Below are 13735 nucleotides of genomic sequence, written 5' to 3' on the forward strand. Positions count from 1 at the left end.
AAGAGAGCCAGAGATAGTGGTTCCTTTTTGCAAAATGTGATCCAAATGATGTATGCACAAACACCTGATGGCGCTTTTCAAGTTTTGAATTTTCCCACTTTGTCCGTGTAATCTCCAATAAAAGTGAACACCAACCCTCGTTTCCGCTCCATTTTAGGATAACGTTTCGATCCGGCAAGCGCTCGGAAGCGAAGCGTTAGACAGGTCCCTTTAGGGTCGTGGAATCTGTAGCGCGTGCCACGGCGAAGTCCCTGGGCGGACGTTGGCGATGAGATAACGCATCCGAGGGACTATCCCGGGCACCGCACAGTCGATACCATCACGCGATGACCCTCACTCGTCCGCGAGCTCGCCACAGGTGTCGAAGTCACTCATCGTGTCTCGCTCTCGGAAAAATTTCACCCTCCACGATCTCATGTAATATTCGACCTTGTCGGTTCAACTCCGCGGAGGGGTTCGCACCGCGTTTTTGCAGCGTGAACAGGTGAGTTTTCCGGAATTACATTTTTGGAGATTTTTCCCGACTCAAAACGAGTTTGTCATGTGAACAAAATTAAGGCATGATTTGTTTCTAGAAATTTGAAGGTGGAGGCTGCCATCTCTACAGCTCCCCTATTTGAGAAGCGTTTCCCCCCTTAATTTTGTGGCACAACAATTCGACGGTGAAAGTCGGCAATCACATAACTCGTTTGCGGTGTCTGAAAATCTCCGCCTCTACGTCATTTTTTTAAAGGAGAACAAATTGATATTATTTCTTGAAGTTTTTGCAGAATTTTCTTCGCATTGAGAAAAAAAATCATGACAGTTTTAAAGAATTGCCGTTGAGTAGTTTTCCATTTAAAAATAAAGTATGACAGGAAGTCTGCGACGTCGCAAACCGAGTTATGTGATTGCCGACTTTCACCGTCGAATTACAACATCTTGCATCTAGCTTTTCACTAAATTCACCCTGGCTTATTGGCAAAAAGTCAATTTGCCCCTGAAAATTCTTCCATAAAAATCGAGTTTGATGGGCCTCATAACTCCTAAAACTCAAAGGTGAGTTTCGAACACTAGAAGTCTCCGATGGCGAGGCATATACACGACTTATACGAATTACACGAAAGTAATCCACAGTCGTCCATTGCGCACAGTAATAAATAATCAGAAACTCTTATAAAAACAGTACAAGGTTTCATGACTTGCAGGTGCAAATGTAGGTTAGTTTTTTAAATTGCGATATGCTCGAAGTAAATAAATAAATATACGTAAAAGTTAAAGAACTTTATTGGCATAGATAAAGATGTAATGGGTTCTTTCGGTAACGGTATTGATTAAAAAACAATTACCAGTAATCTAAATGCTCTCAAGAATTATTTATCACGATGCAAAAATACAAATACGTTCCCGCCATAAATACGGCTTCAAAATAATCGAACAAGCAATTGGACTGATACGCGCTCGATTGTTGAATCGATATCGAATGACCATGATCGATAAAAAGCATTGCTAAGATAGGGATTTATCGATATATCGAATGATCATGATCGATAAAAAGCATTGCTAGATGATCATTCGATAATTCGATAAACGTTCGACAATCGACCCGTAGATATCGAACAGCTGAGTTCTCGGCGATTGCAATAAGCGTGCCACAGTGCCACATGCATGCGCGTTTAAAAGCATGCTCTGGCTGGAAGAGAAATTTCTCATCTGGTTCGGAAGAAGTCATCATGGTTCAAAAAAAAAAAAAAAAAAAAAAAAAAATGAAAATACTTGCATTTAAAGAAAGGTCATTCCTGTCAGGAAAACATGCCGTTTTATTTTTTAAAATCCTTATTATTGCGTACTTAAACAGCGATTAAGCTGTCATTAGTTGTTCTCAAAGAACTTCAAACCGACTTAATAAGATTATTTTTCCTTCTTTGTGAAAACCAGTCTCCTTACCGTAATTTCTCACCTGATCTCTAGTGAGTAAACCTTCATTCATTACGTAGTATTTTTTAAAAATACCAGAGTGATATAAGTTTCGTATTTTATTTGAACCGAGTTCCTCAGAAAGGAGCCAAACCACATTTTGGAAAAAATTTAGTTATGAGTGGTTTTGAGCTCAACTAGTCGTAAATTTTCATCTACCAAAAGTTCTAAGTCAAGAAAAAATATTTACTTGGTGAAAAAAGGGGTTAAAGTTATTTTTTTACATTGAGTCTAATGGAGAAATGCAACTTTAAACCGTTTTTTCTCAGTATCAACTTAATGTGGTTTGGTACCTTTCTTATAAACTCGATCCATTTCAGAACCTAAAAAGCTGCCACACAACCCGAAAGTTGTGAATTTGGACTGAAATCCGTTCCGTAAAAACAAATCAACACGGAACAAATTAAATTGCTGATTTAACAATTAAATTGCTAAAAAAAGTGACTGCAATATTTCAACGTAGATTTCACAAAACAAAAATGCTACTTTAACCACCCCCTTGGTTAAATTAGCTTACAACAGTGGTTAAAGTAGCATTTTTATTTTGTGAAATCTACGTTGAAATATTGCAGTCACTTTTTTTTAGCAATTTTATTGTTAAATCTGCAATTTAATTTTTTCCGTGGAAGCATGCAAACTTGAAACTCAGAAATTCGACCTATAATATTTCCACCAGTGTCATGAATTTAACGGACCATCGGATTCCTTTCTTATCGACCGCCGGCAGCTATTCATCTCGCGACAGGTGTGACTGAACTTTGTGGGGAATTTTGCAATGTGCAATGACCAATGCCGCCCGCCTGCAATTTTTTGCTTAGCGTTTCCTCCTGCGAGAGTGGACTCGGCTGAACTTTTTATCGCGGCTCCTTCCCCGCCAAAACTGTGGCTTGGATTCATCTGACATAACGGAATCGAAATACTGCAGTGTGTGGATATGGTTAAACACATTATTCAATCGTGCCCAATTTGAGAAAAAAATCCATCCAAACGACAGAACCAGTTTCGAAGGAATTTGACGGAACGCACTTGGGTTGTGGCTCCAGGCTGGCCATTCGGATAGCAAAGTGAGTGCGAATTGCGAAGATGCCAGTTTTTGACATATTTGCTCGTGTTTAGACGATTTATTGATCTAACACTCTATGAATCCGTGATATTTCAGTAATATTTCTGGAATACCAAGTAGCAAGATTGTCAGGATGCTCTCGTTGACGATCCCATCGCAAACATGTTTTCAACAGAATTATTTTCGAACATACCACAGCAATTTTATCATAAAACTAATTTAGAATTAATTTGTAAACTTTTCCGGCAGTCTTTTTGACACGATTTCAGAAATGATTTTATTTAAAATAAAAAAAAAAATTAAAAACATTTACGTTTTGTCAACAATATTTTGAAAAATGTCTTAACAATATGTTTGAACAAGAAATTAGACACAAATTTGGTATTCGGTATGACAACAACCACTCAACATTTTTAAGCTGAAATCGACGAATTGTAGAACACGTTTAAGAATATTTTCGAAATATACTCGGTTTTACCGAGAAATGAACATTTTAGTGTCAATGCCTGTCATTGAGATCCTCAGCGTTGGATGAAGGAAATACACGGGGAAAAATCGTATTTACAACATAAAAAAAAAAAAAATGTTTACCTCGAAGTCATTTCTTGCGTAGATTATAAGAAAAATACCCGTTGCGCCAGGGGAGCAATTTTTTGGACTCCTTAGTTAAAATCTTGGTTGTGACAAAAACATTTTTTACGGAACAGTGATTTTTTTTTTTGGTCATGGCAACGAAGTCAATTTCATTCCTGTAGGGAAAATTTTTGTTCGTCACACGGAAAGTGTTACTTGATATATCTTGGCATATTTTACACTGAAATGAGGTCATCAACGGAGTCATAAAATTCACCGGATGCTTTATCGAACTTTAAAATTTGACGACTCTGCCGACAATACCGGCGATTGGGTCACCCACCTGGAGATCTAGTCGCAAATTCTTGTCGGAAGCAATACACACCAAGATTTGGTGATTCTGTCAACAACCGTGTTCTTAGTGTGCTCTCATTAAATTAGTTGTTCTATTGGACCTTATTAGACCTTAATCTCCCTTAGGATAAAAAAGATCTTGGTTTCATTGACAATTTATAAAGTATGAATTCATTGTTTATTTTCTAACGCCGCACAGTTGTGGAATGTATTTTATTCTCACAACGACAAATTTCTATCGATACTCATTCGTCTCACATCAGTAAAACGTACGCTTGAAAATTTAAAGGAATCCTGAAATGGTAATTATTTTTTCTTTTCTTATATGATGAGCTACATTTTAAATTGCGTAAAATTTCCTCCCTCATTATGGTCTTAATTTTTAAAATATATTCACTGTCACTATAAGATGGCAAAATGCTTGAGGAACAGGCTGTAAAGTTTGCGATTGCCAACATTGGTTGTGGCTCGGTGTAATCTTATCTCCTGGTAGTATCACACCAACATTATAAAACGAAAACATTAAAGTAAAAAATTCCATTAATTCTAAAAAATCTGGAGGTTCCATCTCGCAAAAAAGTATACAAACCAAGAAAAAATTAATTTTTTGCATTATATTTCAGTCATATGGACGTATTTATGCTAAAAGGATATGGCATATGATTGCGTGAGAACATAGTACCTTTTAGCATAATAAGCCCATATGTAATACTCCGCGACCTATTGACGAACGTCGTCCGAGGTTAATTATTTCGTAAGAAAATTGGCATCTTTTAAACTCGAATGACTGATGTATTAGCTCTCTTGATGTTATATAACAGTTACCTCCTCTACCTTTGTTGTATGTAAAAAAAAAGATATGCGAAGTATTTTGAAAGGGTTTTGAGCTGACACACTGGCCGTGCCGTCTGATCATTTGATTATTTAATGACTTTTTTACGACTGAATTATAATCTTATTTAAGATTTTACTGTGGGATATACTGTCTTAGCGGAAAACAGCAGAGCGTATGGATAGCTTAAAACACAAATTCCGACTTCAGGTACGTTTTTGATCGCGAGCACGAGTAGCAATTATTGGACGTATTTCTGCCAAAGGGAACTAAGTGCATTATTACATGAGCCCTGAGACCGATAATAATATATGCATGAAAGAGCTCACGCCATAATGCACATAGTTCCTGTTAGCAGAAATACGTCCAATTACTCTTTTACCTACTTTCCCATTCCCCTTTTCAAATACTCTGGGGAAAGCCATGTACCACATTACCATAAGCTCTTTAACTCCTCAAATATTTTTTTTTTGTTCGAGCTGTATCTAGATGTTCATCAGTTTTCCCTACAATCAGCAAAAAATACATTTTAGGTGCACTTTTATGTTTTTATCATTTGAACATATTTTTTGAACTTGTAATCAAGCTCTCTGAGATTTTCAAAATTATCTTATTCTACTGTTTCAGCAAGTTTTTGGAGGAGGAAAAACGCTAATCAAACTCAACCAGCAGACACCGTTCCAACAAATAACAAAAAAAAATTAACAATTGAAGGCCTCGAATATCTTCTGTTCGTTGGAATTTCGACGAGAGCAGTAGCTAAACTGACCCACATTGGACTTTACACACCAAGAATAGTGATTACCAAATTCTGGTGTATGATCATAGCTTGCTGAGCTTTTTATTTATTTTCGTCCGAAAAAAATCTAATCCAAGCAAATGAAACGACGGGTAAAACGAACGGAGAGAATGTAGCGCGTCATATCGTCCAGACTGCGACAGGTAATTCCCAGATTTCACAAGGGCTCAGGAGCATTTGAATCATTGAAATTGTTATCATGCTTGAGTGTTTTGAGTAGAGTTTGTAAATACCAAAACAATTGGACCAACCAATTTAACAATTAAATGACCGATTCATGTAGAGCTTTACTTCTCATTAAAATTTGCAAAAGAATCCGCACAACCGTTTTCATGTAAAAAGTTAAATGCCCTTTCAAATTTTGACAATAGCTGATGTGGCTTGGTTCCTTTCTGCTTAACGCGGTCCATATACCATTGAACGACACTACCCTAACATGCCTTTCTCTCAGTCATGAAGTCTAATTGGAACTTCATCGCAACTTCACCTTTAAAAAAAAACTTGAGTCTGCTTTTTTTTTCTCTCGCAAGTCTGTCCATTGACCTGAGACTTCACTGCAACTTTTCAATGTAAATGTTGCATGTGTAAAGAATTTGCGATTTGATTGTTGATTCTTATGTAAAAGTTCGTAAGAAACACGATGGTGCCACTGGCTTTCTCTGAAATGAACTCCCAATCTCAAAAAAGTTCTCAAGTTGAGGCCAAAATGGAGGGAATATTCCACGCTATCCTGAGAGTCTACCCCTACATCAAGACAAACTCTCCATGCAAAGATAGGTAGCAAACACATTAGCAGTGATGCCGTGTTTTCAGTTCAAGAGTCCCAAATAAAGTGGCAGCCCTGTCAATGTATTTGCTCCCTATCTTTGCATGGAGAGTTTGTCTTGATGTAGAGGTGGACTCTCAGGATAGCGTGGGATATCCCCTCCATTTTGGCCTCACTTTGAGAGCTTTTTTTGAGCTTGGGAGTTGATTTCAAAGAAAACGAGTGGCACCATCGTGTTTCCTCGCGAACTTTTAGGTAGGAATCAACAGTCAAATCGCAAATTCCTCTCACTTGCAACATCTCCATTGAAACTTCATCGCAACTCCACCTTTAAAAAAAACTTGAGCCTGCTTTTTTTTCTCTCAGGTCCGTCCATTGACCTGGAGCCTTCACTGTAACTTTTTAATTGAGAAATACCATTCTAAGTCAGTTTTTCCTCTCAGGCGTGTCAATTTGAAGCGGGTGAAGATGCTGCAGCGAATGACGAAGCCCGAAGCGCGATGATGGTGGCGATGAACGCGAGTCTCTGCGCGGAGGCGGCGGGATCTCCATCGATGGCCGACGACGGAGGACGGGAGCCCTGCTCGGCGCCGGCGCCCACCCTCACCGAGGAACGGCTCATCCGATCGGTCATCCTCCTGGCCATGGCCCTCGTCTCCTACACCTCCAACGTCTACGTCCTCATCGCCCTCAAGTTCTCACGATTCAAGCCCAAGTCCAAGTCCATGGCCTTCCTCCAGTTCCACCTCTCCATCGCCGACCTCCTCGTCACTATCTTCTGCTTGACAGGTAGGTACCTCTTCACAGATGAATGCAAAAAAAAACTCCAGCCGTGGAATTCATACTTACGGGCTATACACGGAGAAAAAAAAACTCGTGCGTGGGACCCGAAGTTTAGGTCATATGGATCTCTGAAGTTTTCGGATTGAGCATCTGAACGCTTTAGGTCTAGCTGTCGAGGTTCGGATCACACATCTGATACTTCAGTTCTTACATCTGAAGTACTTCGGTTTTCACATCCGAAAAACTTCGGTTCTCACATCCGAAAAACTTCGGGTCTCACATCTGAAGTACTTCAGATGTAAGAACTGAAGTTTCAGATGTGTGATCCGAACCTCGACAGCTAGACCTAAAGCGTTCAGATGCTCAATCCGAAAACTTCAGAGATCCATATGACCTAAACTTCTGGTCCCACGCACGAGTTTTTTTTCTCCGTGTAAAGACATACCATCCGCGTTCCGGGCTTAGAGGCCGAAATTTCCGGTAGCACCCGGAGCAACCGAAGCTACGGCTCCAGCACCAGGAACTTTCGGCCTCTGAGCCCGGAAAGGACGGTATGTCTATGAAGTCCGTAATTGGGTTTTTTCAGTGCGTATTTCTGCCAAACAGAATCAGAGAAGAGTGGGAAAGAAGGGGTGTGCTCATTAGTCGAGGGCCGTGAGAATGAATGGGAATTATAAAGCGCCAGTGACGTCATCGGTAACGAGGCCGGCGCCGCGGTCGCCGGGTGAATCATTAACTCATGAGCCCTGTTGACAACGCTCTTGTCACATACCCATGGCTCATGAGTGCCGCGTTTAGTTGGCACATGTTCCGTTGAGCAGAATGTAAAATCTTGCCTTTCCATTTCTTCAAAGGGAACCAACCCCACTTTTACATTTCTTATGGAGCTTTCCAGAGCACATCTCATCTTTCCCACTCGTCTACAGTTTCGTTTTGCAGAAATACGTCCAGGTAAAGCTCAATACTTCAAGCGCAATGCGCGGTGCCATGCATGTTGATCATCAAGTCACCGAATCGGTGGAGACGACCGGCGCAAAGTGGACCGAGCTAACAATAAGTCGGGAAAAATCTGGAAACTTTGAAGCTTATATTTTCAAAAATATGAAACAAAAAGTATGAGAGTGGCGCCATTGCTTTTTTCGTGACATTTCGTCTCAGGAACATCCCTTGAATTTAAATTTTGTAAAATTTGCTTTTTTATTGCTAACAGGGGACTCAATATGGGGACTGAGCGTCCAGTGGAAGGTGGGGAACGCACTTTGCAAGTTTTTCAAGTTCGGTCAAATGCTAAGTTTGCACCTGTCAACGTTCATATTGGTTCACATCGGAATCGACAGGTTCATGGCTGTCCGATATCCAATTAGATCAATCTCAAAAAACACTACATCTCGAGCTATATGTGGCATTTGGATTCTGAGCACTATTCTTAGCCTGCCTCAGGTTAGTTCCAAGCAAGGCCGTTAACTTTCGTACAAGAATAGGTATCTTTAACTTTGAAGTACTCGCTTGTTCGAAGTAAGTTTTTTTGGTAAGGTTGGAACCAGAACCGCTAACTTCTCTCGAGGGTATATGTAAAGCTAATATTCTAAGTAGACAAACGCATCTTGCGTTTTGTTACCAATGAAGTGAAAGATATATGCCAAAACACGCGTTGTTTATGTTATAATTTAGCTTCAGCCTTTTTAAGATTTTCTCTTAAGCTCTATTTACATGCTTCGTGATTTCTCTTGTGGATGCATTGCTCCACTTTGATAGTTTAATAACTATGATGGTTTTTCATTGCTACTGACCATTTTTTTTATATGTTTACATCACTATACATTGCGATATTTATTTGTTCTAATTTGGTAGTGTATGTGTAAATCTTGCTGAAAATGGGATATATTCCCAAAATGCATAAAAGTTCATTATAAATTATAACCCGAATGAAGAATGCGTGTTTTGGCATTTTTTTTATTCCACATTGTATTCTCATGAAAGCTTCATGTTTTAGCTATGCTAAAAAAATTATTATATTTTGATCATAGTATATATTCTTATAGATGCAGTACATCTTAGATTTAAAGTCTAATAATAATCTTTACCGAAGAATTTTTTTTAAAGGCGATCATTCTAATAAACAGTAGGAATTTTGTAAGTTGTTAACACTCTTTTTTCTCCATTTAAATTCATTAAAAATATCGATATTAGGTGAGGCAAGGTGCCTCACCAAGAATCGATTGTTTTGCAAATATTTAAATGGAGGTAACAGTGTTGTCAACTTTCAAGAATCGCCGCTGCCAATAGATTGGTGTTGAAATTTATGGTTAGTTTCATTCCTAGTATGCCAAGTATTCTATAACAACTATGAATATCTCGTTCCAGATTTTCATTTTCCGGGTAACAAAAGGGCCGTTTAATGAAGAATTTTACCAGTGCGTTACTCATGGATTTTACCAAGAGCCATGGCAAGAACTTGTGTATCCTGTGTTTAATATATTCACTATGTTCGTCCTCCCATTGGCTCTTCTTGTCAACTCATACACCAATACAATCATGATTATTGCAAGTAAGCCGCAAATATATTTGATCGTTATAAAATCTGATTTATAATATGTCTGCTTCAGCCAGACGTAGATATGTTTAACATCATGTTTCCTAATACACTTTAAAAACTAGCTGTAACCCTCTTAAAGCTTTTGTTCGTGATTCTCAATGAATGACAGAAAATCCATTTTTCTGGAGGAACTTAAGTAATTATTGTGTGAAGTTTCTCATTTTTGAACAATTGTAAAAAAAAATCATTTTATTTTCTCATGAAGTAACTTGTGTCTGAATTCAAATCAATCTGAGGAGAACAATCCAACCGACAAAAAACACGCGAAACGTATGTTTGTGCATTTAAATGTCGCCAAAAGTATTTAGAGGTAATCTTGAAAAGAAATATAAAAGATTATCTCCTAAAAAGAACGCAAAAATACTTGTTTTTTTTTACCAAATTTGACGACAAAATGACGCACAAAAAACGCCTACAATCACTGACATGTAAAATTTTTAACGTATACGACAGTTGCCTATACAAAAAATTGTGGGACTCTTTCCAGACCATACTTATACGTATCTTAGTTGTATATACATATTATATTACCTATCTCAAAAATGTTGTGTTCTTCAGTTTTCATGAAAGTTTTAAATTCTAGGGAGTAGCAGAAATATCACCGTGCCTAATGGGGACCTAGTCGTAGGAAACGAGAATAGGAGGCAGTTCTTGGAGCGAGCGAAGATGAAATCATTTTGGATGGCCACGGTTATTATTCTAGTCTTCATAATTTTCTGGACGCCTTACTACACCATGATGATTATACTGCTTTTCCTCAGACCCGACAGCCAGGTGATTGGTCATTTTTATATTATTCGAATATAAATGGAGTAGAAAAGTTGTATAGATATTAAATTCAACTCATTCTAAACATTTTCTAAATTGATTATTATTGACATCAATATCATGTAGGTTTAAACCGCATCAAATTTAGCAGAATATAAGAAAATGTGATAAAACAAGTGGAACTTTTTCCACTTTTTACCCTCTTTTTCAAAAATTTTGTCCGCTTAAGAGGGCGAAAAATGAGAGACAGGAAGAAAAAGGAATTTAGTGATACAATTTTAAGGCTGTCATTTCAATATGTTGAAGCTTTCTTTACAGCCGCGTCGGAAAACTATATTTTTGGGCATATGTTCTTCTCATTCTCATGAATTGTGATACTTGTATAAAAAAATACTTACGTTTCAAAAATTCATTACAGATAGGCGAAAGACTAAAATCATGGATATTCTTTTTTGGCATGCCAATCAGCCTGGTGAACCCTTTCATTTACGGCCTCACTCGACTTCGAAAACCAGAATTTAAAAACCAGTTCAACAGCAGTGGCAGGTAACTATCAGTAAATCGTGTTTCAAAAGGAAAAGGAAAACGATGTTCACTTGTCCACTCTACATAAGCCCAACTCTCCAACATCATAAACATAATTACTTTTTCGCTTTGTATTCCATACAGATTTTCAAGGCATTTACATTCATTACTGGTTGAGGAAAAGGAAAGCATTTGGTTTTTCTGTTAGTCATATGAACGAAAAAAACTGAAAAAATGGGCTCCTAATTGCGGACCTCAGATTGCGACGTTGCAAGTTTCCACTAGTGTTTTATCGTTTTGTAGACAAACTAACCAGCAGTTCTTAGTGATTTTTTTCTAGGACTTTTTCACTTACTCTTTAAAGAAATACATACATACGAGTCGCTGTTATAGCGCTCTTTGGCGCTTTGCGACACCTAATCGCCACAAAGCTCGGTCTTCCCACAGGTTATCAGGGAGTTGACACTCCCTCATCTCACTTAACACCCCCTGTCGCCAACCTCTCACTGGGCGTCCCCTACGCCTCCTCCCAGGAGGAACCCAATCAAGCATCTTTTTTGGCAGCCTCTCTTCCGTCATCCTATTGACATGACCATACCAAACAAGTTGTTTGGTCATGACGTCGAACACGATGTCATTTTCGACTTCCATTATCTGACGCACTCTATCATTACGGACCCGATCTCTCCTAGAAATTCCTGCCGACCTTCTCCAGAAATCCATCTCCGTTGCTCTTAGCATATTCTGTGTCCGTTTCTTCAGCTGCCAAACTTCACATCCGTAAAATTCTCTTTAAAGAAATCACATAGAATATTAAGATAAAATTTTAATCAGCTTGCCCTTGAAAAAAAAAAAAAAAACAGGATGGGAGGTTTTGAAATGTAACAACTGAGATGTTCATTTTTCGCATTTATAAATGTTTGGCTGGAAAGGTCTTTCTAGTTGCTCTTGCTCAACACTCACAGACGTTCCGTAGTCGCTCGAACTCCTTATAACATGATTTTCTATTCAAAAGAAAACAAAAAGTACAGTACCCATGAAGAATTCAGTCTAAGTAGAGAAAATCTACCAAAAGATTTACCAATTTATATGGTATCTTAAGAATTTTTTTAATTTCCATACCGTTTTTCATCCATTGATATTCCGATATTAGTCCTTTATGGCATTCTGTTATTCTTCGGATGAGAAAAAATATAATTTTCTTTAAAAAAAAAACGACTTATGATGAACAATTATTTTCTCCCAATGTACTGTGCGTTTCTCTCTGCAGGGCAGAGTTTGGCGACGCGAGTTATAGATTCCCCGACAAAAATTGGTAAATTTACGCAAACCTTAAATGCTCATATGGATATTTCAAATATTCTTGGTTATGAGTCGCCAAATAAAATAGCGAATAATTTACTCCTCCCGTATGAAAGCTTGAATCTTTATGTCTTCATTTATGTTGTACATATTCGAAATATCTGATCATGTCTATTTGCAAAATGTCTGCTTTCGATCCGTCATTTTTTCTACCTTGAAATGAGTCATAATATTAGCTTTTTTTTCTTTGTTCAATGATATCAGATCGTGGACCAGCTGCAATCAAACAAAATTGCCCGAAAGCAGTTCAATGCCGCCGGATCAACACAAAGCACTGATGTCTGACGAGGTCAGTTAGCTCCCCCGCACAAAGAGGGTCTTTTTATTGGAAAAGTTTTACTCGCTTCATCTGAGCGAAGATTTATCACTACTAATAGAAATCCACCCTGGACAACTGTTCTTTCTCTGGGCAAAACGTTTTCTCACAACTCTAGCAGGGTTGTTCTTTACCTTGGATTTTGGGAATATGCGCGGTACAATTTCTCTCTCTTTCTTTATGAAAAATTGAGGCAGAGATTTGTAAAAAAAGCTCCTTTTAGAAATACAGATAGAATATGTTTAGAATCATCAAGACCTCGAAGAAAATGTTTCAAAGCAGAAATTGGTGACGATTTGAGAAAAACTCTTATGGAAGTGACAAAAAAAAGTTATAAAGTATATGTGAATATGTAAATAAAATGTTGCGATTATTTATTACACGATGATTTGATTTTCATTAATTCGTTCCCTCATTTGTCCCAGAACTTACATCAAAAGCAATTTCAATACAGGCTAAACCATCAAGCTTATGTTTTAGGAGTATTGATCTTTTTTCTGTAACATTTTTAGACCTATACAATGTATCCTCTTATAAGATTACGCGAGACCTGCCTCCTTCTGGGGTTTTTCTCTTGTAATTTGTTTTTAATCAAAGGTTCGAGAGTATAAAATATGAGTTAATTTTGTATACAATCAATTGAAAAAAAATAAATAAATTAAAGTAATTAGTTAATTTTATAAAAATAGTGAGCTCAATTTTAAATCCACTGCTTCTTATTCAAATCATTTGGTACAGAATATTTCTTTCATTCTAGAAATTGTCTTCCATTTCATTTTTGGTAAAAGTTACGTGAAATTTATTAGATAATCTAATTGAAAGGATTGCTCTCCCCTCTCCCCAATAAGCTGACCCCTCGAATGTCCCAGACTTTCACACGATGTGTTTCTGTGTATCTTCCACGAAAACTTCCTTGTCCCGACCAAGTTGAAAAGAGAATAGCTGCATGACTATGAACTTGTGATTAATATTTTAAAATGCATGCAAGAACTACACTGTCACTTCGAAAGAGAAACGTGGGTTTTATATATAAAAGTTAGTT

The 13735-nt window shown here is 37.7% G+C and overlaps 1 protein-coding gene across 1 annotated transcript; it reads left to right on the top strand.

Moving 5' to 3' along the window:
* The first annotated feature begins 5429 nt into the window (after nt 1–5429).
* On the top strand, nt 5430–13249 carry LOC109043317 (gonadotropin-releasing hormone II receptor). The gene is made up of 7 exons (XM_072306004.1): nt 5430–5720; nt 6787–7132; nt 8337–8566; nt 9491–9674; nt 10306–10496; nt 10909–11036; nt 12582–13249. Exons 2-7 carry the CDS (start codon nt 6844–6846, stop codon nt 12673–12675), a joined length of 1116 nt encoding a protein of 371 aa, XP_072162105.1. The 5' UTR covers nt 5430–5720; nt 6787–6843; the 3' UTR covers nt 12676–13249.
* Nucleotides 13250–13735: the final 486 nt, after the last annotated feature.

The sequence above is a fragment of the Bemisia tabaci genome, unplaced genomic scaffold, assembly GCF_918797505.1.
Source record: "Bemisia tabaci unplaced genomic scaffold, PGI_BMITA_v3".
Taxonomy (NCBI): Eukaryota; Metazoa; Arthropoda; class Insecta; order Hemiptera; family Aleyrodidae; genus Bemisia; species Bemisia tabaci.

What these genes read in the sequence shown, in the direction of transcription:
- LOC109043317 (XM_072306004.1), top strand. Translation starts at nt 6,844, where the DNA reads ATGATGGTGGCGATGAACGCGAGTCTCTGCGCGGAGGCGGCGGGATCT. An exon ending in CTATTCTTAGCCTGCCTCAG is followed by an intron (nt 8,567 to 9,490) that starts GTTAGTTCCAAG and finishes ATCTCGTTCCAG; the next exon opens with ATTTTCATTTTCCGGGTAAC. An exon ending in CAGTTCAACAGCAGTGGCAG is followed by an intron (nt 11,037 to 12,581) that starts GTAACTATCAGT and finishes CAATGATATCAG; the next exon opens with ATCGTGGACCAGCTGCAATC.